Source organism: Aphelocoma coerulescens, chromosome 5, assembly GCF_041296385.1.
Source record: "Aphelocoma coerulescens isolate FSJ_1873_10779 chromosome 5, UR_Acoe_1.0, whole genome shotgun sequence".
Classification (NCBI taxonomy): domain Eukaryota; kingdom Metazoa; phylum Chordata; class Aves; order Passeriformes; family Corvidae; genus Aphelocoma; species Aphelocoma coerulescens.
In genome coordinates this window covers 52,825,578-52,852,571 of record NC_091019.1, presented here as the reverse complement: position 1 = coordinate 52,852,571, position 26,994 = coordinate 52,825,578, and the positions used below count along the sequence as shown (strand labels likewise).

General features: G+C 39.7%; 1 protein-coding gene across 1 annotated transcript; it reads left to right on the top strand.

Annotated features, from left to right (window-relative positions):
- Positions 1-1,793: 1,793 nt before the first annotated feature.
- Positions 1,794-17,713, top strand: LOC138111808 (serpin A3-4-like). Its single transcript, XM_069018168.1, has 5 exons — positions 1,794-2,518; positions 4,413-5,058; positions 11,232-11,502; positions 14,056-14,203; positions 15,848-17,713. The coding sequence occupies exons 2-5, from the start codon at positions 4,425-4,427 to the stop codon at positions 16,034-16,036; spliced, it is 1,242 nt and encodes a 413-aa protein (XP_068874269.1). The 5' UTR covers positions 1,794-2,518; positions 4,413-4,424; the 3' UTR covers positions 16,037-17,713.
- The last annotated feature ends 9,281 nt before the right edge of the window (positions 17,714-26,994 follow it).

Sequence of the window (26,994 nt, the reverse complement as noted above, 5' to 3'; positions counted from 1 at the left end):
CCTCCCTGGAAATGGTGGCATTTTGAAGGGAAAATGAGAGAAAATATTACCCTAGTTTTAGAAAGTGAGATGCTGTGCACAGGGATCAGAGGCTCCAAGTTGACCAGGAGCCATCAGTAAGCTCTTGCAGGAAATGCAGACAACACCACCAAGCTGAGTGGCGCGGTTGCCACGCCTGAAGGATGGATGTCATCCAAAGGGACCTGGGCAAGCTCAAGCAATGGGCCCATGGGAACTTCATGAGGTTTAACAAGACCAAGTTCAAGGTGCTGCACCCATGTCAGGGCAACCCCCAGTATCAACACAGGCTGGGGGATGAATAGACCAAGAGCAGCCCTCCTGAGAAAGACTTTGGGGTGCTGGTGGATGAGAGCCTGGACATGACCCAGCAATGTGCACTAGGAGCCCAGAAAGTCAACTGTGCCCTGGGTTGCATTCAAAGCAGCGTGGTCAGCAGGGCCAGGGAGGGGATTCTGCCCCTCTGTTCTACTCTTCTGAGATCCCACCTGGAGTGCTGCATCCAGCTCTGGGGTCCCCACCATAAGAAGGATGTGGATCTGTCCAGAAGAGAACCTGTCCACAAAGATAATCAGAGGACTGGGGCAACTCTCCTGTGAAGAAAAGCTGGAAGAGTTAAGGTTGAGATGGCTCCATGGTGACCATATTGTGGCCTTCTAATACCTAAAAGGATCCTACAGAAGAGCTGCAGAGGGGCTTTTTACAAAGATTTGGCGTGATAGGACAAGGCTTTAAACAAAGGAGAGTAGATTTAGGTCAGACACAAGGAAGAAATTCTTCACTATGAGAGTGGTCAGAAAAAGGTTGCCCACAGAAGCTGTGGGAGCCCCAGCCCTGGAAGTGTTCCCGGTGGGGTTGGGCTGGGCTTTGACCCACCTGGTCTACTGGAAGGTGTCCTTGCCAACGGCAGGGGGCTTGGAACTAGATGATCTTTGAGGTCCCTTCCAGTTCAAACCATTCCATTATTCTATGAATATGTACTTGAGCTGCATTAAGAAGAGCATTGCCAGCAGGTCACCGCAAGTAATCCTTTCTCTCTATTCATCCCTGCTATACACATCTGGAGAGCTGCAGCCACTGCTGGGCTCCGCAGTGCAAGGAGGACATGGACATACCAGAATGATTCCATTGAAGTGCCAGAATTGTCATTGAAGAATTGCAGCATCTTACACATGAGGAGAGGCTAAGACAACTAGAAATGTTTAGCTCAGAGAAAAAAAAGACCTGTGTGGGTCTCAAGAGTGTGTATAACCACCCAATTTTTGATGAGATGAGTAAAGAGAGAGATAGCCTCTGCTCAGTAGCATCTAGTGACAAGACAAGAAGCAATGAGCACAAATTAAAATACAAGAAGTTCCATTTAAATGTAGAGAAAACCTGTTTTAGTATCAGTGTTGTCAAACACTGCAATAGAGAGATTGATCAGAGAGCTTGTGGAGTCTCCATTGTTGAGGTAGTCAAAACCCAGCAGGAGACCGTCCTGAGCAACTCAGTGTATATGACCTGGTTTGAGCAAGGGTTTGAACTGTGTGGTCCCCAGAGCTCCCTTCTATGATGCTTCAGTCATTCTGTACCCAGGAGTAAAGCTTAGCACAGGATAGCAGCCTGTCTGATCTGACCCAGCTGAACTTGGCACATGATCAGAGGGGATTGCTCCCCACATCCCAGATCATAAGATAGTAAGCTGATCTAAAGACTTGCTCTATTTAACACCCATGTTCCTAGGTTTCCACCCCCTGTCCCCGGGCCATGCTTGTAACTGGGATCACCTGCATTCAATGGCATCCTAGCTGCATTCTTCTTCTCTGGGCACAGAGCCATACAAGTCACCCAGGAGTCAATATCACAGCTCTTGCTGCCAGTGGATGCCCCATCTGGGAGTGGACAGCCAGGCACACATATGACAGCATTTACTACTGCAGCACAACAGCCTTTTAAGCCCTGCACCCATTAGAATCATCACTGGCTTCACCTGGAGACAATCAATCCCAGCCATGGATAAGCAGGAGACAAACCAGGCTAGATCACAAAAATTCTGATTGTCATGGTGCATCAAGCCTTGTCCTCCTGCCATAGTGGCAGCAGTGCTATTGGAAATTCTGGAAATTATGCAAATTATGTTCAAAATATTTCTCTGTAGTTATTACTTCTGGTGACTAGTTCATAAAATAGTAGATTCAGGCACTTGAGATGTATATGAATGTCTGATATAAGAAACAGTAGATTCAATTTGAGGAAAATGGGTTTGAATCTAACCAGAGTGATCAGATAGTCATGAATAATAAGAAGTCACGTGTGAAATATATTCAGTAAAGTTAAGTGTCCAGTAAAACTAGTTTTGACATCATACTAATCTCTAAAATTATAATGTGTGAGTCACAGCCCTTAGATGATCTTAACCTTTACTAGAGGATACCGTGCTTTGTGTTCAGCAGCATAAACAACTGAGCAAGGACCTGTGCAGACGTGGTGAATACAACAGGACCCTTTTGAATTCACTGTAAGTAATGTTTTGGGGGTTTTTTAATGTGGAAAAATTGTCAAAAACTATATTCAGGACAAAAAATTTCAAATAATCAATTGAGAAATTATCTTGTTCATATTCAAGTTTTGGTTTAAAGCTTCTTGTATTCTTTAATTATGATGTTGTTTTTTTTTAAATATAAAAGGTAACTCCTCTGTAATATTGCCATATCCATAAGGCATAACTCCCCTTAGGAAAACTGCATTTCTAAGTGTTTTAAATTAAGTAAATTGATGATAATAACAAATGTAGGGCGTGAAATGAAATGGAAGTGGGGACTTAAGGATTGCTCTCTAAAGCATCTAGAGAATTTGAAAAAAAAAAGAAACTGTGGCTAAAAGAATTAGAGTAAGAGTGATGGTGGGACAAGTCACAAAAAAAGCAGAGCTTAAATATAAATGTATTCTAGATATGAAAGTGCAATCTGAAAGTGGTTTGTCATGTGGTTCAGGCCCTTCCTAGCCATAACAGTATTTCTATGACCATATATTCAGAGTGTGAATTAAGGAATATTTAGAGCATTTATTATTAAAGCACAGCTCAGCATTCTGAGTTCACTGGGTTTGGGAGAAGAAAGATTATGGAAAGTGGAGAACAGAAAAGTGGGATCATGGTGGGAGCTGATAAGGATTCAAAGCTTTTACAAGGCAGAGTCTGCATTTCTCAGTGCAAGTAAAAAACCTTAGATATTTTTCCCCTAGAGCAAACTTTGTTTTATAAAAGGTTCTATAGGTAAAATGATCACATACCACAAGAGGATGTTTTGGATTTCCAGCTATTCCATATCTTTACTTCTCTCTATTGACAGAAGTTATTGAACCAATTGTGATACAGTATTAATTTCTAGAGGTAAAAGTATTGCCATAGATGTGGCATGAATGGTTTCCATGCTGCTCTGGAAAAGGCTTTCCTGTTCTATCTGTATTTATTAGTATCTTTGGTCCTCCAGAATTTACTCACTCATCTTCACTTTCAACCAATGCAGGCTTCTCTGCCAAACCACCGTTTTCTATCTTTCTGATGATAAAAACCATGATTGCTCTAGAGTTTCTCTACTTTTTTTTTTATTTCAATTTTTTTAGATTTTATTTTTAGGTGATTTGATTTGGTCACTGGGCTGGACATGCCTTTGCAGGCAGCAGGCACACTTCTTTCCTTTTGTTGCTCTATGTATATACGCATTTTCCCTTTCTTAATAGGCAACACTGTATTTCCAGGGTCTTGGTAACATCTTAATTTCTATTTCTTTCTTTCGTTATTTTTGTGGAAGTTGTTTATTTCCTTTAGTTGTGCTCAATTGCTCCAGCTTTATGAAATCACTGTAAAATGTTCATCGCTTCCTTATTAACAAGTGCTTTTGCTTTGTCTTAAGTGCCTGCATATGTGTTTACATGCAGTCCATTCAAAAATGTTATGTTTTACCTTTCACAGAAGAGGAATATTGTGCCTTTTTTCTGCTTTGATTTTTCATCTGTTAAATTTCCAAATTTAACTGATTACCCTTGACTGGCTCCCTTACTTTCTGCTCTATAGATCTGTATTTTTGACTCTTTTATCACTTAAAGCCACATTGAAAACAGAATATTGGAAAAAAACAGTTTAAAATGAATTGTAGCTTAACTTTAATGAGGGCGTCTTTGGAATTACCTCATCCCTCTTTGACTTTAATTTTTATTATTTCATAACCTCTTCAGCACGTTGAGTAATTTTCCAGAGTCTGCTTCCTTGAAATAGAAAGCTTGTTTCCCTCAATTTAAACATCTCAGAGTCACTAGTGCCAAGCTAACTCTGTATAGTGAAGGGATTGGCGTAGTGCTAAACACAAGCTGAAAAGATTTGTAAACCAAATGTAATTTTTCTTCTCTTACAGAATCACAAAAATATGAAGAAATTGCTTTTCTTGTGTCTTTTACTTGTTGGAATCCATTCCAACAGTTATTGCTATGAGCCCTATCAACAAGGGGTAAGAAACCAGAATCAAAGAGGACAAGGAAACCGAAACATGCCATTGCAGAGTGTAAAGAACAGTGTTTGTCGATTTGCATGTTGTTTCTACAAAGAGATTTCTTCTCGTGAAAACAATGGGAATGTTTTCTTCTCTCCTTTGAGCATCTCTACTGCCTTTGCAATGCTGACTCTGGGTGCCAGATCAGACACCCTGACACAGATTCTTAGGGTCCTTAGCTTTAACCCTCGTGAGATTTCTGAAAATGACATACATGAAGGTTATCATCAACTCATGCAAATGGTAAACAGAAGGAATGGGGGGTTACAGTTGAATATGGGAAATGTTCTGTTTGTGCTTGATCGACTGAAGCCACAAGAAAAATTTTTAAGTAATCTCAGAACCTTCTATGAAGGAGAAGCTTATCCTATGAACTTCAAGAAGTCTGATCAAGCCCAGCTAAAGATCAATGAATATGTAGCAAGAAGAACCAATGGGAAAATCAAGGACCTTGTAAATAACCTTGATCCACTTACTGAAATTCTCCTTATTAGCTATATTTATTTTAACGGTAAGATATACATATCATATTCTTCTATTCCATAAATTATTTCCTCAGGTCAGTCTTGGACTTCACCTGTTTTTACAATATGGCTTTGCAGATGGGCTCATATCTTGTTTTCCTTTTGGTCCTCACTTATATTTATTAGAAACAAAGCTATTGGAGGTTAGGTTCTACTTGACAACTTCTAGCAAAATGTATGGCAAATTTCCCCATATCTTTTAATATATAACCTTCTTTCCTTCAGAAGATTAAGTGAAATATATGTTGAGGAAGGCATCTCTAGGCAGTAAAGCATCTAATCCAATACAATCTAGTGGGATTCAAACACTTTCTTAAACACTTTCATTCATTTCTGTGAATTTCAATCCAGCTGGTTTTTTTGTTCAACTAGTTCAGTTAAATGCAAAGAATTTTATAAAAGGAAAACTTAGCATCTTATCAAATAGAAAATATGTTTAGTCTACAGCTTTGCTGTTACTGTGTATATTTATGTATTCAAAACTAAACATGCAACAATAGCTTTAGTTTCACACTCACGTTCTCCTTATTTTTTTACTAACTATGCCTTTGCCAATAGCATGTCTGTAGTCCTGGTGTGCCTAGAGACATAGGTTTCAACCTTTTTTTTTTGATTTGCAGATTCTAATATTTTCCAGTGAAGAGATGGACCCACCAGTATCAAATACAAGCCTATTGACAATAAGCTTGTTTTTCTTAATTAACTTGTGCAGTCTGCTTAGATACAGTCTACAGATCTTCCCAGAGCTTTTCAGACTTCTGATCTAATGAGAAGAGGATGATCAAGGCTGTAAGGCTCAATCAGTGGTCTATTAACAGATATTGCATCTTATTTCAAACTTTCTTACTGATTACATGCTGAAAGCAAAGTGTTTGTAGTCAGGAAAATAATATTCTGTAATTTATCTGATAAAAATATCTTCAAGCTTTTCATTGAAAGAGAGATGGCATATTAGATAATTTTTTTAAAGAAATGTTATCCTTTTAGAACTGTTAACCTGGATGCTTGTACTTTCCAATATGAGGCTTCCCCTGAAAATAATTAAGAACTATATTTTTGTTTTGTTTTGCTTTCCATCTGTGTCTCTGCTCCTTGCATTAATGCCTGATGATTTGGCCACAACTTAATGGAGCTAATTGAAATACAAATGACTGATGTTTCTTAGTTCTCTTGAAAATACTCTTCTTTGTTTCAAATAATGTTTTCATTTAGGCTTTTTTAAGCATCAGGTTCATCTTTCAAAACAGGAAAAAACCTGTTTATTTTTCTTTTACTGAAAGGTGTTTGAAGAATGAGCAATAGATTTAGTAGCACAATGGGGACACACACCTGAGAAACCCTGTATTAAAATAACTTTGTATTACAGGTTACTTTTACATGTTCTAACAATAAGCGTTGTTGGGGTTTTTTATTTGATGTTAAGTTTACTACTGCAAAGATTTCCTAACTCCTCCAAAGGTGGTGGAGTTTCAGTTTAAGATCTCCAATTTTAAAGCAAATGGATTAAAGAATAGCATTAATAGCAATAATATAATAACAATTTTAATCTTGAAATCAAGAGTAGGTTAACGATCTAGAGCTGGGATTAATCTGGAGAGGATTTTTAAACCTCAGTTAGCTGTATAACTGGTCTATACTTTTAGGTGCTTGTCCACTTCTTGTGCATTACAAACTTCCTTGCACAGTACTGGTGACTTTTTTTTTGTGGTCTAGCACAGTACAGAAGTCCTTCTCCAAGGACAAAAGTCTGGCAATATTTTCCTGACTCTGAGCTACTGGACATGTTATCCCACTATTATACACCAGTCCCTTTCCATGCCTTAGTCAAGCTGGTAACAGTAAAGAATACTTCAAATTTCATTTTGCCACTTGAGCATTGTGAAAATCTTGAAGGAAGGTGCCTAGAAGGTAGCCACTGATGATAGAGGTGAAAACAGGAATAAGAGTCCCTTTGAAATAGGAGGGAAATATTAGTGAATATCATATCTGTCTAATCTGCGTGTTAACTGATAGTCATGGTTTGGGACTTTAATACTCATCTAGTTCCAACCTCCCTGAGATGGGCAGGGATACCTTCTACTACGCCAGAGTGCTCAAAGAACTGTCCAGCCTGGCCTTGATCGCTGCCAGGGATGGGGCATCTACAATTTCTCTGTTCCAGCCCCACCACCCTCATAGTGAAGGATTTATTCCTTAAATCTAATCTAAATTTAAATTTGCCCCCTTTCAGTTTACAGTCATTCCCCTTTGTCTTATCACTATCTGCCTGTATAAAAAGTCTTTCCCCATCTATAGGCCCCTCCTTAGATACTGGAAGGGGCTCTAAGATCTCCCTGGAACCTTCTCTTCCCAGGCTGAACAACCCCAACTCTCTCAGCCTGCCTTCACAGGAGAGGTGCTTCAGCCTTCTGATCTTTTTGATGGCCCTCATCTGGAGTTACTCCAACAGGTGCACGTCCTTTTCTTATTGGACACCCCAGAGCTGAATGCAGTATTCCAGATGGGATCTTGCCAGAGTGAAGCAGAGGTGGAGAATCCTCTCCCTTGACCAGCTGGCCTCACTTTTTTTGATGCAGATCAGGATGTGTTTGGCTTTCTGGACTGCGAGCACACATTGCTGGGCCGTGCTGAGATCCTCATCAACCACCAGCACCAAGTCCTTCTCCTCAGGTCTGCTTTCAGCTCAATCCACTATTTGTCCATCTTGTATTTGTGCGTGGTATTGCCCCAACCCACATGCAGGACCTTGAACTTGGCCTTGTTGAACTTCATGATGTTCTAATGGGGCCACCTCTCAAGACTGTCTCACTCTCCCTGGATGGCATCCCTTCCCTCTGGAGGACATCCTTTCCTTACAGAATATCAACAAAATGATGCCATCTTGGTGTCAATGGCAAACTTGCTGAGGGTGCACTCAATTCTGCTGTTCGTGTCACCAACAAAGATATTGAACAGCACTGGTCCTAACATCAGCCCCTGAGGGGCACCGGTTATCGCTGATCTCCTCTTGGACAACAAGCCATTGTCTTCAACCCTTCAAATGCAACCATCCAGACAATTCCTTATCCACTGAGTAGACCGTCTGTCACACCCATTTCTCCAGTTTAGAGTCCAGGATGTCACGCAGGACAGTGTGAAATGCTTTGCACAGCTCCAGGGAGATGACATCGATTACTCTTCCTTTAGCACAGTTTACCCTTAGGGAAGTCATGTTGTCTGTCACCAATCACTTCCTAATTTTCCATGTGTCTTAGCATAGTTCCCAGGAGGATCTGCTGCATGAGCTTGCCACTGAAAGAGGTGAGAAAGCCTGATAGTTTCCTAGCTCCTCTTTTTCATCACTTTTTAAAAATAAGAGCTCTCATATCTCTTTTTCAGTCAGTGGAAATTTCACCGGACTGCCATAATTTCTCAAATATGATGGATAGGGGTTTAGCTGTTTCATCTATTTCTCTCAGGATCTGCAGATGCATTTCATCAGGTCCATTAACACGTTCATCTTCAGGTTCTCTTTATGGTCTTGAACCTGATCTTCTTCTACAGTGGACAGTTTTTCATTCTCCCAGTCCCTGCACTTGCCAGTAAAGACTGAGGCAAAAAATTTCATCAGGTACCTCCACCTTCTCCTTATTCTGGGTAACCAGGTTTCCCATTTTCTTCTGGAGGGGGTTCATGTTTTCCCTAGTCTTCCTTTTATCATTGTCATACCTTTAGAAGCTTTTCTTGTTGCCCTCAATGTCCCTGGCCAGATTTAATTCTATCACACCTTTAATTTTTCTAACCTAATCCCTGCAGGCTCAGAAAATCTCTTTTTATACCTTCCAGGTTACCTGCCCTTGCTTCCACCCTCTGTAGGCTACCTGTCTGTGTTTGAGTTCACCAAGGAGCTCCTTGCTCATCCACACAGGCCTCCTGTCATTTTTACCTGACCTCTTCTTTGTTAGGATGGATCACTCCTGTGCTTGGTAGAGGTCATCCTTGAATATTAATAGAATCATAGAAGGTTGGAAAAGACTTCCAATATATTTGAGTCCAACCTTTGACTGAACACCACCATGTCAAATAAACTACAGCACTAAGTGACAAATCCAGTCATTTCTTGAACATGTCCAGTGACCATGAATCTACCATATCCCTGGTCAGCCTGTTAAAATGTTTGACAATGCTTTCAGTGCAGAAATTCTTCCTGGTGTCCAACCTGAACCGCCCCTGGATCGGTCTGAGGCCATTTCCTCTTGTCTGGTCACTTGTTGCCCGGGAGAAGAGCCTGACCCTGACCTGGCTACAGCCTCCTCTCAGGCAGCTGTAGAGAGCAATGAGGTTCCCCCCTCAGCCTCCATTTCTCCAGCTTAAAAAACCCCATCTCCCTCAGCTGGTCCTCATATGACTGACTCTCTAGACCCTTCACCAGCTCCGTTGCCCTTCTCTGGACACACTCCAGCCCCTCAATGTCTTTCTTGTCATCAGGGGCCCAGAACTGAACACAGGATTTGAGGTGTGGCATCACCAGTGCCAAGTACAGGGGGAAAATCACTGCCTTGGTCCTGCTGGCCACACTATTGCTGACACAGAATGCCAGGATGCCATTGGCCTTCTTGGCCATGTGGGCACAGCTGGTTCATGTTCAGCTGCTGTCAACCAGCACCCCATCTGCTTTTCCACAGAGCCCCTTTCCAGCCACTCTGCCCCCAGCCAGCTGTTTGGGATGGTTGTGACAAGCAAGCTTTCTTGGAGCCCTCTTCCCTCCATGGGTTTATCCCAAGCAGATGTCTAAAGAGGCCAAAGTTTGCTCTCCTGAAGCCCAGAGTAGTGGTCCTAACATCCTACTCAGTTTTCAATCAAAGTTTTTTTTTAAATGTTAGTTTTCCCCGAGTTGAGCACTAGATAAATGTTGTTTAAGATTTCAGGACTGGTGTCATTCCTGTTATTGTGCTTTTTTTCCCCCCTTAAGCATAAAAATGTAAAAGTCCTGTGTGTTATATATCTGATGATAGAAGTCACTATTAATGAAGCATATAAAAGTGTATGAAGTATATAAAAGTAGCAACTTTTCTTTGTTCAGAGTATTGCAGTTGTCAATGTATGCTTTCAGAGACAAAGACATGCACTAAAGTCTCATTTCACTTTTTCAAAAGCTATTTAATAGTGCAGGCTATATCTGATGGTGGAAACAGCAGATGATAATTATTTCATTTGTAACAAGCTGCCTAGTAATCAATGTTCAAATAGAAATCCGAAGTCATCTTGTTTCATTGTTTTCTTGATGCCACTTACCTTACTTAGCATCGCTGCTCTACTTTTGCCCGCTACATTTGAAAATACATTGGTTTTGCTATAGAAGGCAAAATTTACTACAGAAGAGCAAGATTTCTTAAAAATTAAAATAAAAACAAAGAAACCCTTCCAAAACTCCACAATTTTCCTTCCCCCTTTTAAAAAATTTGCTCAGCCTCTTAAACGTATGATGTGAATACCTGAAATTTGGCTTAGAAATCCCTCTCCACTAGGGATAAGAATCTTTCAGAGTTTCAATGTAGACAGTTTGTTTGACCATGACTAAGTGAGAAACCTTTGAAAGTTTAATATGGTGAAGATGACAGTGGAAAAGGTTTCTGCTGTTGCTGTTTTGTATTTCAACTCAGCAGTCTGGTAAAATTAAGTTCTTTATGACTCTATACATCCTCAGCTAATGTGAGGTATCAACACTTCTCTGCAAGTAACTCAAATCCCTTAATTTCTCTGGGGAATTCGTCCCTCGTGCCAGCCTTTACAAGCCTGTCTTTGGTTCCTAAGAAAGTGAGAGAATCTTCTTTTGAGCTTAGATAAAGGCTGCATTATATGAGGGCTTTACATATTAAAAAAACCCTGTTATCATGGAGGAAAAGTGCAAGGTAGAACCCTTGATAACTCATCTAAATGAAGGATTTTGCAGCCTGCTGTAAGATCTGAGGGAGTGTTTTTACATCACATTCTACCTACTGTGTGTTGCTATTGAATTATTCTGAGTATTTAGTAAGATTGTGATCATTGCAAATCGGTTTGTCTTTGAAGCTGATCCAACTGTACCAGTTTCTGTCATCTAAGAATGTGTCCTGTGTTAATATGTCCTATGATTTCATGTCCTCAAAATATCCTGTAACTTTGTCTCTTATATTTCAAGCTGAATGGGAAAAACCTTTTGATCCAAAATACACTAAAATGAGCAAATTTTTTGTGGATGGAAACAAGGCTGTTGAAGTCCCGATGATGTTTGGAATGGGCCTGTTCAAGCATGGCTATGATGAGCAGCTGTCTTCCACTGTGGTGCAAATGGATTACAAAGGAGGTGCTTCAGCATTTTTTATTCTGCCTGATAGAGGAAGAATGAGTAAGCTGGAGAAAAAATTGTCTTGCGAACGTATGTTGAGGTGGAGGACATTAGTCACAAAAAGGTAAAATTCTGCAGTTCTTGGTTCAGATGGTAGGCAAGGAAACAAAGGTGCTGGGGTATGACACAGGGTCAGTATGTCATTTTTAGTTCTGCTTTAATCTACAGAAGAAATCCCCTGACTAAAGTTGAATCTGGCTCTTTACTGTGTTTTCACATTCAGTACTGCACACACTGAAAACCTTCACAGATTAGGACTTTTGCTATTTCTGCATTTTTTTTTTCCATCTTCAACTCTCAGTAGGCTCAAGTTTTTGGACTTAGACCTTGTCTTACTTTTTTGTGGGGAAGTCTTCTGCCTTCTCCTATTTACAAGTAAATTCCTACCCCTCCAGCCTTTTTTCTTGTCTCTTTCTTAATTTCTTCCTATTAAAATTAACAGTAATTGTACAGTTAATGCTGAAATAACAACTTCCATTCTGCAATTGTGAGGGCAAAGATCAATGATAAGGGTATAGAGCAGAGCCACTTATCCAGACTCTCTGAGGACTTAGGAAGGCAAAATTGCAGTAAGCTACACTCAGTTCAAGGTAGCTTTGAGACTAGAAGGCAGAAAGTGTATATGCTTTCAAAAATTTTAGAGTCCTTACATTCAGTGTTGTGTATGGCAATAGTCTTTCTTAGAATATGTGTACAAGCATAGGTACAACACCTTTACAGTATCAAGTCCTTGTATTCATTCACGAATTTGATGTGTCACGTTAGTGACCTTCACACATAGACATTTGAAAATCGTGTTTAAGATGGTCCCTTCTCAAGACAAAAATTACATCTGAATGCAGGAACACAAAACTCTGATTCACTGTTAAATATTTTTAAAGGAATCTAACTTCTTTTTCATATGGGGGAAAACAACAACAACAAAAACAGGAAGAACTGTGTCATTCTCTGTGCACCTTTACAGTTTTGAAACTTCTGGGAGTAGGTATGTGGTTTGTGAATACAGGACAAATAAGATGATGAATCAAGATACTTAAGAATAATTTTTGCCAAAGAAACAATTGCCTTTACAATCATCAAGATGAATACTAAATACAACTGGAGGGATTTGTATTCCCTCTCTCCATCTTACAATATGAAAAAGAATCACTGTCAAAGACAAGTTTGTTTCATGCTCCTTCCTGTTTTTCATTATAACAAGTCTCTCCTACAAAATAATGACACAAACTCCTCCTTTTCCCTCTAGTTTTTAAAGCAATTAATTGCATCTGCTATTATTTGGAGTCTCTGGGAGGTCTTAATAAATGAAAGTATTATATGGAGTAATTTAAAGGCTGTGGACTACCTATGTTTGTCACTTCTTCTCTGCCTGCAAACTGATGTTGATATTAGTAGCAGAAGTATTGTGAAGGACATCTTTCATTACTGTTGGCTGACAAAGAGGATAGTGCTGAAATGTCACCAGTACAGACAGCTGAGATCTTTTAAATGGCTGAACTGTAGAGAAAACATCACTTTCACTTCTGGAAAGTGTATCCCGCTGCTTGCTTCCCTTAGCTGGTTGCATTGCTACTGTCTGCCTGTGGCTTTCCCTTTCCGCTACATTGGAAGCAAGTGGGGGCTTGTGAAGGAGTGTCTTTAGGAAATAGGAAGGCAGATGATTCAGTGATAGCTGCATCCTCATTCAGGACAGCAATCAGCACAGACAGAAATCAGAGAGAAGTAAGAGATCAGCAACCTGTTATCAATCCACCAGCACTCTTGTTTCTGGATACAGCCACAGTTGCATTAGATGCTGGTGCAATGCTGGAGGTATGGGCCTTTTCCTTCCCACCTGCCCACTGGATGACTTTCTCTTTGGCTAGCTTCATTAAGTGCTCCACATCTTCCTGACCTAGAGCCCTGGAGAGTTGCCCTGGTTTCTCACCAGAAAATAGAACCTAATGTCAGCACTATCACTAACCTGTGTCTCATTATGCTGCTTCTAGCTGTAAATGTTGGGCTTTACCTTTGAAAAGTAATTGCTAGACACTTATGGGAAAAACAAGGAAGAAATGAGTCAGAGGCATAGAGCTTTGGTTAATTTATGGAAAGCAGCAATCTAGTCACTTAAAATTGAGTAAGTCAGACACTGGGCTTGACACAGAAAAATAATTATCTATTGACTAACTACATCCTGTAAATGTGCTTTTGTATTTTATTTTGCCATGCCTTCTATCACTGCTTAAAATTTTCCTGCTTCTTCAGTGGATATAGTTTTGTAGTCTCTGTTTTATATGATAAATACACAAGGCCAATATTTTTCCCCAAAAGTAACCAGTTAACTTGAATGTGTTCAGTTTTTTTGTGCTCAGCTTGAGACACCTAAAGGAATCTCTTGTTCACAAGGTGAATCCTCTGCATCCTCAGTAATTGCTCATGACTAAGGTGCTTCTAGCAGATTGCACAAAAGATCACTAACTTCTGAAAATGTACATCTCCTATGTAGGCAAGAGAGGGCCTGCAGGCAAAATGTCTTCAGGGAGAAAGCAAAATCAGTTTGTCTCTTGTGAGTCTATGTTATTCTGTGATAACTGATCAAATGTTTCACCATATTCTTGCACTTCTTTTCTGGCAGCTCAGTAAATTTATATCTTCCGAAATTCACGCTTTACGGGACATATGACCTAAAAGATACCTTATATAAAATGGGCATTATGGATCTATTCACTGATAAGGCTGACCTCTCTGGGATCACTGGGCAGCCCCAGCACAGAATTTCCCAGGTAAGTCATACTGCTTTTAGTTTTATGGGGTCATGGTTACAGATACTTGCATCACTTCTGTACAACTATTCATGGTGCAAAACTCATGTAAAGAGGCTTTGCTTCACATGAAAAGGCAGCTGTTGGCATACAGAGTATTTTGTCCACGTTACTTGCACTGTATGTGCAGTCGGGTTGGAGCAATTTACAAGTCTGTAATTTTTAATCTAGGTTATTTTGACCTGCATGGGGCAACCTTATAAAACAGATATGACCAAATCATCATCTATTCACACCTTGGTACCCTCCTGCAGGGTGTTGTTACAGTTACTGCATGGCCGCTTCTGTTTGTGTCTGACTTCTTTAGCCTGCTTGTGGGCAAGTAGGGAGCTGGAGGGTGTATCACTGCTTGTATTTTATGGAGGTAAGGGGACAGGAAAAACACTGCTTGCTTTTAAACTGTTTGGGGAAAAGGAAAATGCAGTTATTGCAAACATTTGGCTTCAAGCATATGAACAATGACTGCCAGGCCTAGGCAAAAGCTACAGATAGGTCATGTTTCAACAAACCCAGAGTTTAAAGCTGACAATCAGTGCAAACTTAATTGTCTAATGAAGAAAACAACTGCCCTCATGACCTCAAGTGGACATTAGTGATTCAGGATCCGTCAGTGTCTTGATATTGAAAGGTAAAACTTTTGTGTTTCTCTGCTTTAACCCTCCATTTCTGGCCCTTCATCTTTGCCCCCATTTTTCCCAAAACATGAAGAAACACAGGAAACATAATTTCAAATTTCTATTCACTGGGCTAATCTGCATGTTATTTCTTCAACTATATGAACTTCTAGTACACAGTTAAATATGATCTTACTCTCTTAACATTTGGTCTAGCTGTACAGATCTCCATGAGTTAGATACAAGGAATAAGAAAAGAAACAAAGCAAATATTTTCACTGGCAGGGACATGCCCCTCCACTGGAGAGCAAGGTTTCCTCTCTGGGGCTAGAAAGCTGTGCTGCATATAGCTTGCTAAATTTTTTTTTCCCCCTAACTTTGCTGTCTTTAAGCAGTGGACTCACACCTGTCCATCTGATGCTTATTTCTTACTGATGCCTTTTCCTGGTCTTAAAATCAAGAATCAAACACGGTTAGAAGGGAAAAAGGGATTTTACCTTGGTATTTATTTTAAGGATCCTTAGGTGTACACGTTCAGGTGGAATGCGTTGAAATGCACACCGCAATGCCCACCCCCAGAAGATCTGGTATAACATTATAGGTCTTACTAATTAGCATATCTATCAAAGATTCCCCACTCAGAGGCTTAAATGAGCCTCCCTCCCCAAGGAGCCTTCCCTGGGATGGTTCTCTCTCATTTTACAGAATGTGTTCTGGAGAGGACCTTGGGGTCTGGGGCACATTGATCCCTAACTACGAAGCTTCTAAAATGTTTAGTCTCCTAGCTTCACAAAATAAGTCTAAGAATGTAGGCTAAAATACACTAAGAATACAAAAGCTATAAAAAGGTATATGAAAGGGGTATAAAAGAAAAGGCAAAAAATCATCATGGCATCATTACCAGTAACTTCCTCAGGCACGTTTAACTCATTCTTATTTAGGTGACTAGTTTTGTACTCCCTTGACTTGTAAAATGTCTGTTTCTTCACAGGCTATTCATAAGGCTGTGGTAAAGGTGGATGAGACTGGCACCGAAGCAGCAGCTGCAACAGGCATGGAAATAGTGCCTATGTCAGTTCCAGTTGTGGTTACATTCAACAGGCCCTTCATAATGGCCATAACTATGGAGAACACTATGCTCTTCATGGGAAAAATTGTGAATCCTCTGAAAAAAGATTAAGTTAATGTACAAGTTAGGTATGTGGTGATGACCACTCTTAAATCAAGTATTAGACCTGATGAGCATGGCATGGCTACAGAGGGGCTCTCCACCTCTCAACTGATGTTATTCACTGTTTTTTGTAGATGAGATTCTTCATCAATTTAAGTTGTCATAGTTGCATGTTTGTTTAGGCCTTGCTGCTTTTTTTTTTTTTTTTTTTTTTTTTTTTTTTTTTTTTTTTTAAGAAGGTTGCATTCATGCAGAACTGTCATTAGCTCTGGGACAAAATAGGCCTGTGTGATACTGACAGCATAGATACATCCTCTAGCAGGGAAGATGAGGAGCATGTGGGTGGAGAGGGTTGTGTATGTCTGCTTCTTCCCTCATGGCTGCCTTCTCTCCTATTTTTTTCATGTTGACTGACAAATAAGTATAAGTTATGTCACTTTACTATTTGTGTCCATTCTCCTACCAACATGAAGTTCATAACTAGCATAGACCTTAACATGCATAATGCTTATTACCTTGCATAGTACCATTGTTGTCCCGTGAGTCTTTTACACCCTTGCCTGCCAGCTGTTGTCCCAGCTTGGCTGCTGCAAAGGGGTCTCAAAGAAGGTGTGTTTTTCCCCTGCAGATACGTACTGCCCTGCCTAACATTTCTGTGAAATCTACAGTCTAGACTCATTCCATGGCAAACTTTAAAGATTCTAAGAATTTGATCTAAGAAAAGAAGAGGTAGATCTGATCTCTGCAGTTTGGTACCCTGGAGCCAACCATTGTGAATCAATATAGCTCAGAGAAGCCAGAAGACTGCTTCTAGCTTATGCCTGCACCTAAAGTAGCTTCTAGAAGTTCCCAGGCAGCAGGAAGCACAAGCAATCTCCCCCTGGTGCCAGTGTCTGCACCATTACTCTCTGTATCTGGGAGATTACCCATGCTAGTAAGTGCCATTCCAGTATTGTTTGTAGAATCAAGCCCCCTACCAATAACACCCATATCCCATCAGTGGCACTTGCCATGTCTCTTGATATAACCCCTTCTGTGTCCAGACTGTCCAGCAATACAACATTGGTACTCCTTTTCTCATCTGCTTCACGGTTAGCATAGCCACAATATTATAAAGAGCTGTTTTCACTATTAAGAGACACAATAATCAGTCACACTCATAATGAACACGCTTATTTTATTTCCTTGTTCACTTTCCTATCTATTTTTTTTCTTCTGGTTTTTACAATGTCTATCATTATTTTATTTCTTTTCTCACGTTCCTGGTATATATCTGATCTCTGGTTGCAGGAGGGGTAAATTATTGACTAAAGTGGGTTAGTCTGTTAATAGATATTAAGCACTTACACCAGTCTTTGTACAGCCTTGAAATATGCAGACAGATATACTATGGTAGAACAACAACAATGAATAAACATGACATTAAAAAGTTTCTAATTTTGCTATTTTACTTCTATAATTCAGAGTTAAGACTTAAGTATGGTTCAAACAGCTTTTTTTTTTATGTGTGTCAACAAATAATTATTAATTTACTGCTCATATACATTAGATCAGCACAGTAATGCCAGTAAGGAGTTTCAGAAAGTCCTCTGCCTTAGCCTGAGCAATAAACAGTAAGTTATCTCTGCTAGGCAGAGAACCTTTTGGGAAGGCTGGGCATTCATTTCATGGAAAGATGTTTATTTCAAAGCCTTTAGAAAGTGTGCTGCTTCTACTCTATCAGGTGTGTAGCTTGTGTGTAGCTTCTTCTCAGCTCTCTTCTAAAAAGCTCTCTCTTGACTCCCTCTAATAGCTACTTTATCAGTCTTGGCATGTGTTTTGAGTTGTAGTTTCTGCTATTCCATAAAAAACTACAGGCCATCTGTATCGTACCTTTTTCGGTTTTAATAGATTACAGCAGGGAAACAAGAAAAGTGCTTAGAAGCTGTCAGCTTTCTGTTGAGGAACCCACTTCCAAATTAAAATCCCAGTGAAAAAAAACTCATCTCTATGGCATTCAAATAAGGCAATAATAAATTTTGTGTTTTCCAAACTGAAAATGAGATGTACTAAATTTGCCTATATCACTGGATCCACAGCAAACCTAGACAGGGTACTTTTCTACAGTTTCTTACAGATATTTGTAATCCACACCAATCTAAAGGCACTGCAGATTTTCCTAGGTCACAGATAGTTTTCTGACATAACCAGATCTTGCAGCTTGCTTTCCTGTAAAAATGTACAGCAATGCATTTGGAAGTAAATCCAAGAAACCCTAACTTGAAAAGGGGGGGGGGAAAAAGCGCATTCACACAGAAAACTAAACTGGAATTAAAAAGAAAAATTTCAGAAATAGAAGTCATTATCAGATCAGGGAATGCCCCCTTGACAAAAAGAACAATCCCAGAGCATTAAATTTAAAACTGTAATTAGAAAGGACAAGGACAACTTTGAGGGAAAGAAACTTGCAGAGGTCATGCCACAAAATAATATACTCTTTTTCAAAAAGATTATTTCAAAGAACCTGAGGGGCCGGTAGATGTTCGAAGTGTAAAAGAAATGTTCAAGGAGGGCACTGGCAAAACAAAAGTTCAATCCATTGCACATGTCCTTCCTTTGCAGTGGTTGGGCTTAAACCACTATTCCAAGTTGAACTAACAATAGAAGAGTATTCAGGGGGAAAAAAATGTAGTCAAAGAACAAGTAACAACATATTACTCTTTTAGTATGCGTGCAAGAGCACTTAGCTGTCTCAAGGAAAATGTTAAGCTTTCCACACTGATGCAACAGTTAAATTGTCTCCATACCACAGTAATAGGAAGTGACAAGTTCAATGTTCAATTTTTTTAAAAGTATGTAGGTGAGCATCTGAAGTGCAGAACAGTTAGTTCAAATTCAGTTTTTTTGAAACTGCTGAATTTGTAGTTCTATGAATAAGTGTGACAAAATATTGAATAACAAACGTGACTGTCATATAAACATAGACTCTTCTAGTTTGGAAAAGACCCTTAAGATCAACTCTAGCCCTTAATCCAGGACTGTCAAGTCCAACCCTGTTGCTAAGTGACACATCCACACATCTTCAGAATACTACCAGGGGTCGTGACTCAATTGCTTCCCTGGGTAGCCTTTTCCCATGTTTGACAACCCTTTCCATGAAGAATTTTTTCCTAATACTCAATTTAAACCCCCCCACCAGAGCAACTTGAGGCCATTTCTCTTGTCCTATCGCTTGTAACTTAGGGTAAGAAACTGACCCCCACCTGGTTACACCTTCCTTCCTCCTTTTAGAGTTGTAGAGAGTGATAAGGTCCCCCCTCAGCCTTCTTTTCTCCAAGCTAAACACCCTCATCCCCCGCAGCCACTCCCCATATGACACTCTAGACCCGTCACTGGCTCCTTTGCCCTTCTCTGGACACGCTCCAGCCCCTCAATGTCTTTCTTGTCATCAGGGGCCCAGAACTGAACACAGGATTTGAGGTGTGGCATCACCAGTGCCAAGTACAGGGGGACAATCGCTTCCTTCGGCCTGCTGGCCATACTATTGCTGACACAGAATTCCAGGATGGCATTGGCCTTCTTGGCCATGTGGGCACAGCTGGCTCATGTTCAGCTGCTGTCAAATGGCATCCCCAGGTCCTTTTCCGTCAGGCAACTTTCCAGCCACTCTGTCCTCAGCCTGTAGCTTTGCAGGTGGTTGTTTTGAGTTGATGCTTTGGGACACAGTTTCAAAGGCTTTATTAAATTCCAGGTACACAACATCCACAGCCGTTCCTCATTCACTCAGCTGGTCACCTTGTCAGAGAAGGAGGTCAGGTCAGTCAAGCAGGACCTGCCTTTCATAAACTCATGCTGGCCAGGCCTGATCACCCAGTTGTCCTCTCCATGCCATGTCATGGCACTCAGGAGGATCTGCTCCATGACCTTCCCTGGCAATGAGGTCAGGCTGACTGTCCTGTAATGCCCCAGATCCTCCTTCTGGCCCTTTCTGTACAGCAGAAATGGGTAGCACATTTGCCAACCTCCATTTGTCTGGGACCTCCCTTGAGAGCCAGAACTGCTGATAAATGATAGAAAGTGGTTTGGTGAGCTCTTCCACCAGCTCCCTCCCTACCCTTGTGTGTGTCTAAGTGGTGCAAGAGGTTGCTGACTCTTGGATTATAGGGGCTTCATTCTTCCCCCTGTGCCTGCCTTGCAGCTCAGGGGTCTGGATACCCTGCGAACAACTGGTATGAATATTAACAACTGAGGCAAAGAAGGCACTCAGAATCTCAGCCTTTTCTTCATCCATTGTCACAATCTTCCCTCTTGCATCCAATAAAGGATGGAGATTCTCTTTAGCTGCTTATTGCTAATGTATTTATAGAAACATTTTATTGTCTTTTACAGCAGTAGCCAGAATCCTTTGCCAAAGAATTCTTTGAAAGAGTTGATATGTTCACATATTATAATGGTTGGGTTGGTATATGTCCACATACTTCCGAAAACTTATAAGGTTCCTCAGGACAGGAGCTAAAAACAATCGCACACTAGCAGGGAGGGAATAACCTTTATAAGCAATGTGTTCAGGTGTGCATTATTCAGAGAAGTCAGAGATGATGTGGGACTTTAATAAATTGTGACATGACACATTTTGCTGATGGTTTCACCTTGTTCATTGGGAAGGCTCCCACAGTACGCAGTGGCTGGCTGATCAGAGGAGAATCACTGTCACTAAATATGAGGCAAAGAACACAAGGAAAAAAGCCCTTGGTTTATACTTGGCATGATGCCACTCAGGACAGCGATTTTGCAGTGATGCTGGATAGGCCACTGAATATGTCTTTCCTGTGCTCAGTGACAAGGAAAAAGAAAACCAAACAGTGGGAGATGCAAAGAAAGGGAGAGAGAGAAAGGAAACCTCTGTGTGCCCCTGTTCCATGATATGCCCACAGGGCATGCTGGATACTGAACTCCATGAATCTTTAGTCTAAGCTGAAGGTACCCATTTTATGTGGCTTATAGGATGGGTTATGTGTATATATACACTATATATGTATTCTACTGTGCATTTATAGGCTCTACTTACAGCCAAAGCCTAAGTGGGTTTTTTTCCTTTTGCTTTGCCCGAGGGAGTCCAAGACCTTTTAGGGCATTTTTATTTCCTCAGTTAACAGCAACACTTCTCTCAGCTCAATGGTTCAGTAGAAAATTACTAAAAATCTAAGTCAACTTATATGAGTCAGTAGTTTAGGAGCATTCATTATAAAAAAAAAAAAGAAGTGTGGGGTTTTTTGAGAGTTTTAAAGCGTCTTTTCATCACTTTGATTGATTGAAGTACGTGAATTTACATTTACCTTCATATTTGCAGTTTTGGTCTTTTTACAACCATTAATTATACTTCTTACAACCACATGAACGTCTTGCTATTTACCAGTGAACCTTCACAAAGATTCTAACCAGATCTATTATATCCCTTATTTAATGTCTCTGTGTCTTGTTCTTTTATTTCTCCATCAAATGTATGTATATTTTTTTTAAACAGGAAATCTCATTGGTTGTCAGTTTTTCCCATCAGATTCATAGCAAACTTGAACAAAATTTACTTTTTAATGTGAATTAGCTCTCAGTATACCAGTTCTAAACTGTAGTTCCTTGACATCTATTACCTTAGAGTATATGATAAATCTGGTTTTAGTTCACAATAAAAGGCAAATAAGAATAAAACTATGAGTGGCAAAATAATGGTATCCTCATTCCTCGGGCCCTCTACAACTGATGCAGAGGATTTTCCATCCTGACTTGAAGAATTGAGTGCATGATTGAAACTTTCTTGTAAACAATTGTTTTCTTTCCAGTCAGACTTTTCTACAATTGTCTTTAAAAAATGTCCATAGTCCCTTATTTGTATTATCTTCACATAAAATAAATTACCTTTCTCTCCCAAGAGAAATTTCAATACATTGAATTTTCCACAAGTTGTGACAAAAATTTAAATTCTCGGTAAATTGACTAAAAATTGTTTTGAATTTTGTTTTCCATTTTATTGTTAAATAATATAAAAAATGATCCCTTCATATTATCTTATAAAATAAAAATTAGCATGGAAAATTTTCATCGTTTCTCTTTCAAAACATTGACAAAGTCAAATATCCATGAAAATGTTAAGGTTTCTCTGACTTTGCTTTCTTACATGGAAATGACTCTCTCAGAAAACTTCCAAAAAGTTTTTCTGAGAAAGGATTTTTAAGTGGAACATTAACGGCCACAGGAAGAATCTGGGTACTTGTGCAATCTAGGAAAGTTTCTCAGGTGTGGAATAAAGTTGAGCATTTGTGAAGCAGGTTGTAAGTAGTAGAACAAGCAAGCAGAACACTGAAATTATAGCTTGTATATAACCCTACTACCATCAAAGATAAATAGGGACCTCCAGCCCAAAGGATTTAGGGACTTCTTAGCTTTGGCTGGCTACTGAATGCCTACAGAGCAGTAATAAAAATAATTACTTTTACACTAAACTATGAACAGAAATGTTTAGAGAATGCTGGTAGATAATTTCCTCCTTTGTAGACAGTGAATCCTCTTAGACATAGTCTTGGCTTCCAGGATTCTGTTTCTGGTGAGAAGACCCTATTCACTGTGCTTCAGAAGTTATTTCAGGAAGGATCCCAATAGTTCAGAGATTTCCGGAGATCAGGGAAGACTAAGTGCCATCTCTGCTGTAATATTTGGGTGTTGAATTTGGAGCTATATTAATTATGTGTGTGGAGGCGAATTAGAAAAACAAACGTGTTTGTTAAGAGATTAATTCAATCATCATTAGTCGGAGAGTCGGAGCATTCACAAAGGCCAGAGACCGGTTCAAACTGGTTTTCATAATCCCCACCCACCTAAGTTCTACCAAAGGCATTAATTTAAAAACATTGCATCATCAAGGAAAAAAAATACTCTCACTGGATGATCAATGAACCTAAGAGCAGGACATCATCACCTAGAAGCTCTTGTGACCTGATTAACCTTTTTGCTCTCTACAGCTGAGCCCCATTCTTGCTGACCCCGTCCTTAGGAGTGTCATAATGCTCTGCTGCTCTATGCAAGAAGACACCTGAGTATTCTGTGAAAATCGGTCTGGGCTTTCCCTGGTCCCCAAAGGCTGAGTTTCAATGAAGGGTCTTGCTGTGACTCCTTTGGGAATGCCTTTCTCAGTAATTCTTCAACAGGGTCTATTTGCCATTGCTCTCCAAGCTAATGGAGGAAGCAGGGGTAGAGGAATGGTGTGCCAAGATGAGAGTGCTCTGCAGGTGACCGTGTGTGATGTGAGGAAAGGCAGGAAAAGAATGTCAGAGGAGATATTAGTATGTAGGAGACAACACTAGACAGGGTATTGTCAGGTTTGGATTAGGGAAGTTTTGTCACATTTGCAACAGTTTTGCTGTTAAAAGTAACAGATTTGAGATGCTTGTGGTTGGTTACATAGAAAAATGGCTTTGTTTAATTTGTCTGCATATTGATCTAGAGTATGATTTTTAAAAGCTACTTGGAGTTGGTCTAAATCTTCTCCCAACATGGTTAAAAGCAGTGGCCACAGAAAAATTTAATCTACTCAATATCGATTCAAAATAAAATTGAGACCTGCCTCCCTTCTGCACTTGTTCCCTGGTGGATTCCTGTGTTTGCACCCTCATTTTCAACAGAGCTGTTCTGTATGAGTAGGGAGACTGACAAGGTGTAATAAAAAAGGCAAATTGACTCTGTGGCTTGCAAGACCACTTTCTGCATCCTTTTTTTGAGTGTTAGCCAAAATCCATATGGTGTGCTTGGACAGCTGAGCTTCTGAGTCACAGAATAATGTCATTAGTGTTTACTTCAATCCACTTTGATCAGCCTTACTTGATCATCTGCATGATTAAAGGTAGACATTTGATTCAGTATCACTCAGGAGTACACAGGAGGTAAAGAATTCAAATGAGATGGTCCCAGATAGCAGGGTCAATGGACCAAATGGGAAGGGGAAGAAGAACTTTTTAATGAAGGCTTTCAGAATAATGTTAGTTGCTTAAGTCTTGAATTACTCATTGGGATGGTTCTTGTTAACTATATTTTCATGTTGTATAGACACACATTTATTAAAATTTTAAGTACTATATTGCTGTTGGAAACCCATAATTAATTGATTAATTCCTTTCTTTCTTTAACGCAAGAACATTATTAGGAAAGAAGGACAGACCAGTAGTTACAAAGCATTGGGTTGGGACTTGGGAGTTTCTGCTTCCCTTCCCAACTCAGTCACAGGTTCACATTGCAGAAACCGAGCTTCTGGGCTGCTTATAGCTACCCACTAGGACTGACCATCCTTCCTCTCTTAGCTTACATAGTCAGAGCAGGAGTTAGGTGCCTTACCATAGGTAAGCAATATGATTTTAAAAGCACAATACTGGATGGGTAATAGATTAAGAGGTTCAGGTGAAACAATCCCTGCTGGCATGATGCTTGGGTCAAACTGAAAGGTGAAAAAAAATTTCAGTGAGCACAGTGGTCTTATCCTTCTCTGTTTTCCTGTATAAGATTCTTATGCTGTAGGTGCTGGCAACAGATATTTGCATTTTCTAGACATGAAAGAAAAATGTCTGGTATAAGGATCGGCATGTGCAGTGTCATGTGGTGCATACTGGTTAGTAATACTTGCAATACTTGGGTGTGCTTAATCACCTGTCCCCATGCTTTAATGCCCCTCAGTAACTACCACCCCTTGAATACAAGTGCCAAGCATACCAGGAAAGAAGACACTTTCTGTAAAGTCCAGAGGACTTTTTATGGAAGCTTGCAATTGAGGAAACTTTCAAAGTTCACTTTGAAGTTGTATAAAGCTGCATTCTACAGACCACAGATTTTCAAATTGTGTATCACTGTTACCAAGGCAGGTACCATGGAATAAAACTGATAAAAATTATCCTGTCTTCATTAAACGCAATAAAGAACTAAAGCAATTCTTAAGACCTTTGAAAGTAATTTTCTATTTTCACACCATCTAATCTCAGTGAGGAAGTTAGATGTGCCTTTTTTATCTTACAGATGAGAAAACTGAAGCCTATTAGTGTTAGTGATATTCCCAAGGTTAAAACTAAGCTGCTCAACAGAAATAGCCAACTATCCTGAATTTTCAGTCCAGCAGTTCCCTCATCATGTGGTCCATCCCAACCTGAAATCAGTCCAGTATCCTGAGCAGTACTTGGCCAGTGAAAGATATTATTGGAGATCTTTATGGTCAATAAGATTATTTTGTCATCTATCTTGGTGGTTAGAAGGAAAAGAAAGTAGAATGCATACTATTTTTTCACAATATCCCAGATAGAAATCATCCAGATATTAAAACCTTGGTAGCTCTTTCATTATTAATATTAGTCTTACATAAGTATTCTGAAAAGAATATCCATGGTAAAGCTGTTACGTGCAGAAATAATGAAAAATTGGCTTTCTTTTGAAAGATTCTGGGGCCTAAATAAAGGTTTCTAATGTTACTAATGAGCAACCTGCCTACTCTCCTGCCCCTTTTATAGGAGGCTGTGGTTCCTGTGTCACACCCGCCAACCTGCACACACTGAAGCAGCAATAGGGGGTTCAGTTGTTCAGTTGTTATTGGTGCACCAGACATGTAACACACCTGCTACATTTAGTGTATAATTTGCAACTGGAATTGGTTTTCCAGCTGAAGAATTATGATGAGTGTTCACTATTGGTCATTGCCATTGGTAATTTTTTTTTAAATCCTCGTCCTTGTTATCTACTTAGTTCATATGAATGATGCTAATTCAAATGAAAAAACATATTGTGAGCAGAACTTACCCCTCCTTGTGCATGTTTTCTTCACTATATATAGACTATATTTCATCCTAATTTCACAGTCCCTTTCCAAACTACTGAATTTTGTCTTTCTGACAAGACAGTAGAGGAGATTCTTCAAGAAGTATTGAAAGCATGGCATGACCCCGTGAGCAGATTGTGCCTTTATTCTTCATTATACACCTCATCCTACTAGAAAAAACATAGTTCACCAGACATGCATACATCCCCAATCTTAGCAATTTTCCCTGCACTCTGAATGCCTGATCCTTCCCAACGACTATTACATAAGATTATCAGCAAGGAAATGGAGGGGAAGGCAATGTCCATTTCCTTCCTAATTCCACACTCCATTTCCTTCTTATTGCTGCTCTGTCAATATACTTGTGGTCTATATTCTTTACACTAAAAAGTCTTTGTGTAAGATATGACATAATAGGTTTATAGGTATAAAATTTTTTTGATATTTGAAGTAACTTGTGTGTCTGTGAGCCATAATCCCAGAAGAGGTTTTATTGTTGCTAAATTGACACAAAAACTCTAATTTCCTTACCTAAGGTGTAGAAGGATAATAAGAACACTGGACAAGTTGAGTGGTTCTCTTGTCATTGAATATACCAGCTACTGGTTAATTAAGAGCTCTTTAAACCTGCTTTGGAATATTCTACTCAAAACCAAACAAACTGTCAATAAGATGTTTGCAAGATGTTAGCAAATGCATGAAATTGAAATATATATATGGCTCTATTTCTTCTAAAGATGTCAAAATGTGAGCTGGGGTGTGGTATAGAAACTGACCTACATGAACTATACAGCAGTAACATGGACTCGGGCAATGTAGACTTTGTCGTGGTTTTATCAGAAGGAAAAAACCACATCTGCTTGGTTATTCCCATATTCTGTACTTTTATTCCTATAAAAAATAAATAGGAGAGGAAAAGATCTAGGTCTGTAGATAAATGATTAGTATGAAGCTGGTTGACATGGTTTCATGACTTAGAGTTGAAACTGTGGTCAGTAGGGAGGTGGAACTGTAATGGCTCATGACAGCGTGTGGAAAAACCTGGCATGTGTGTGTCTATCTGCTCCTCAGTTTAGTTTCAAACTGCTGTAGCACCTTATTTCTGCTGCTATAATGAAATAATAAGGAAATGCCTTGTTAAAGGTTA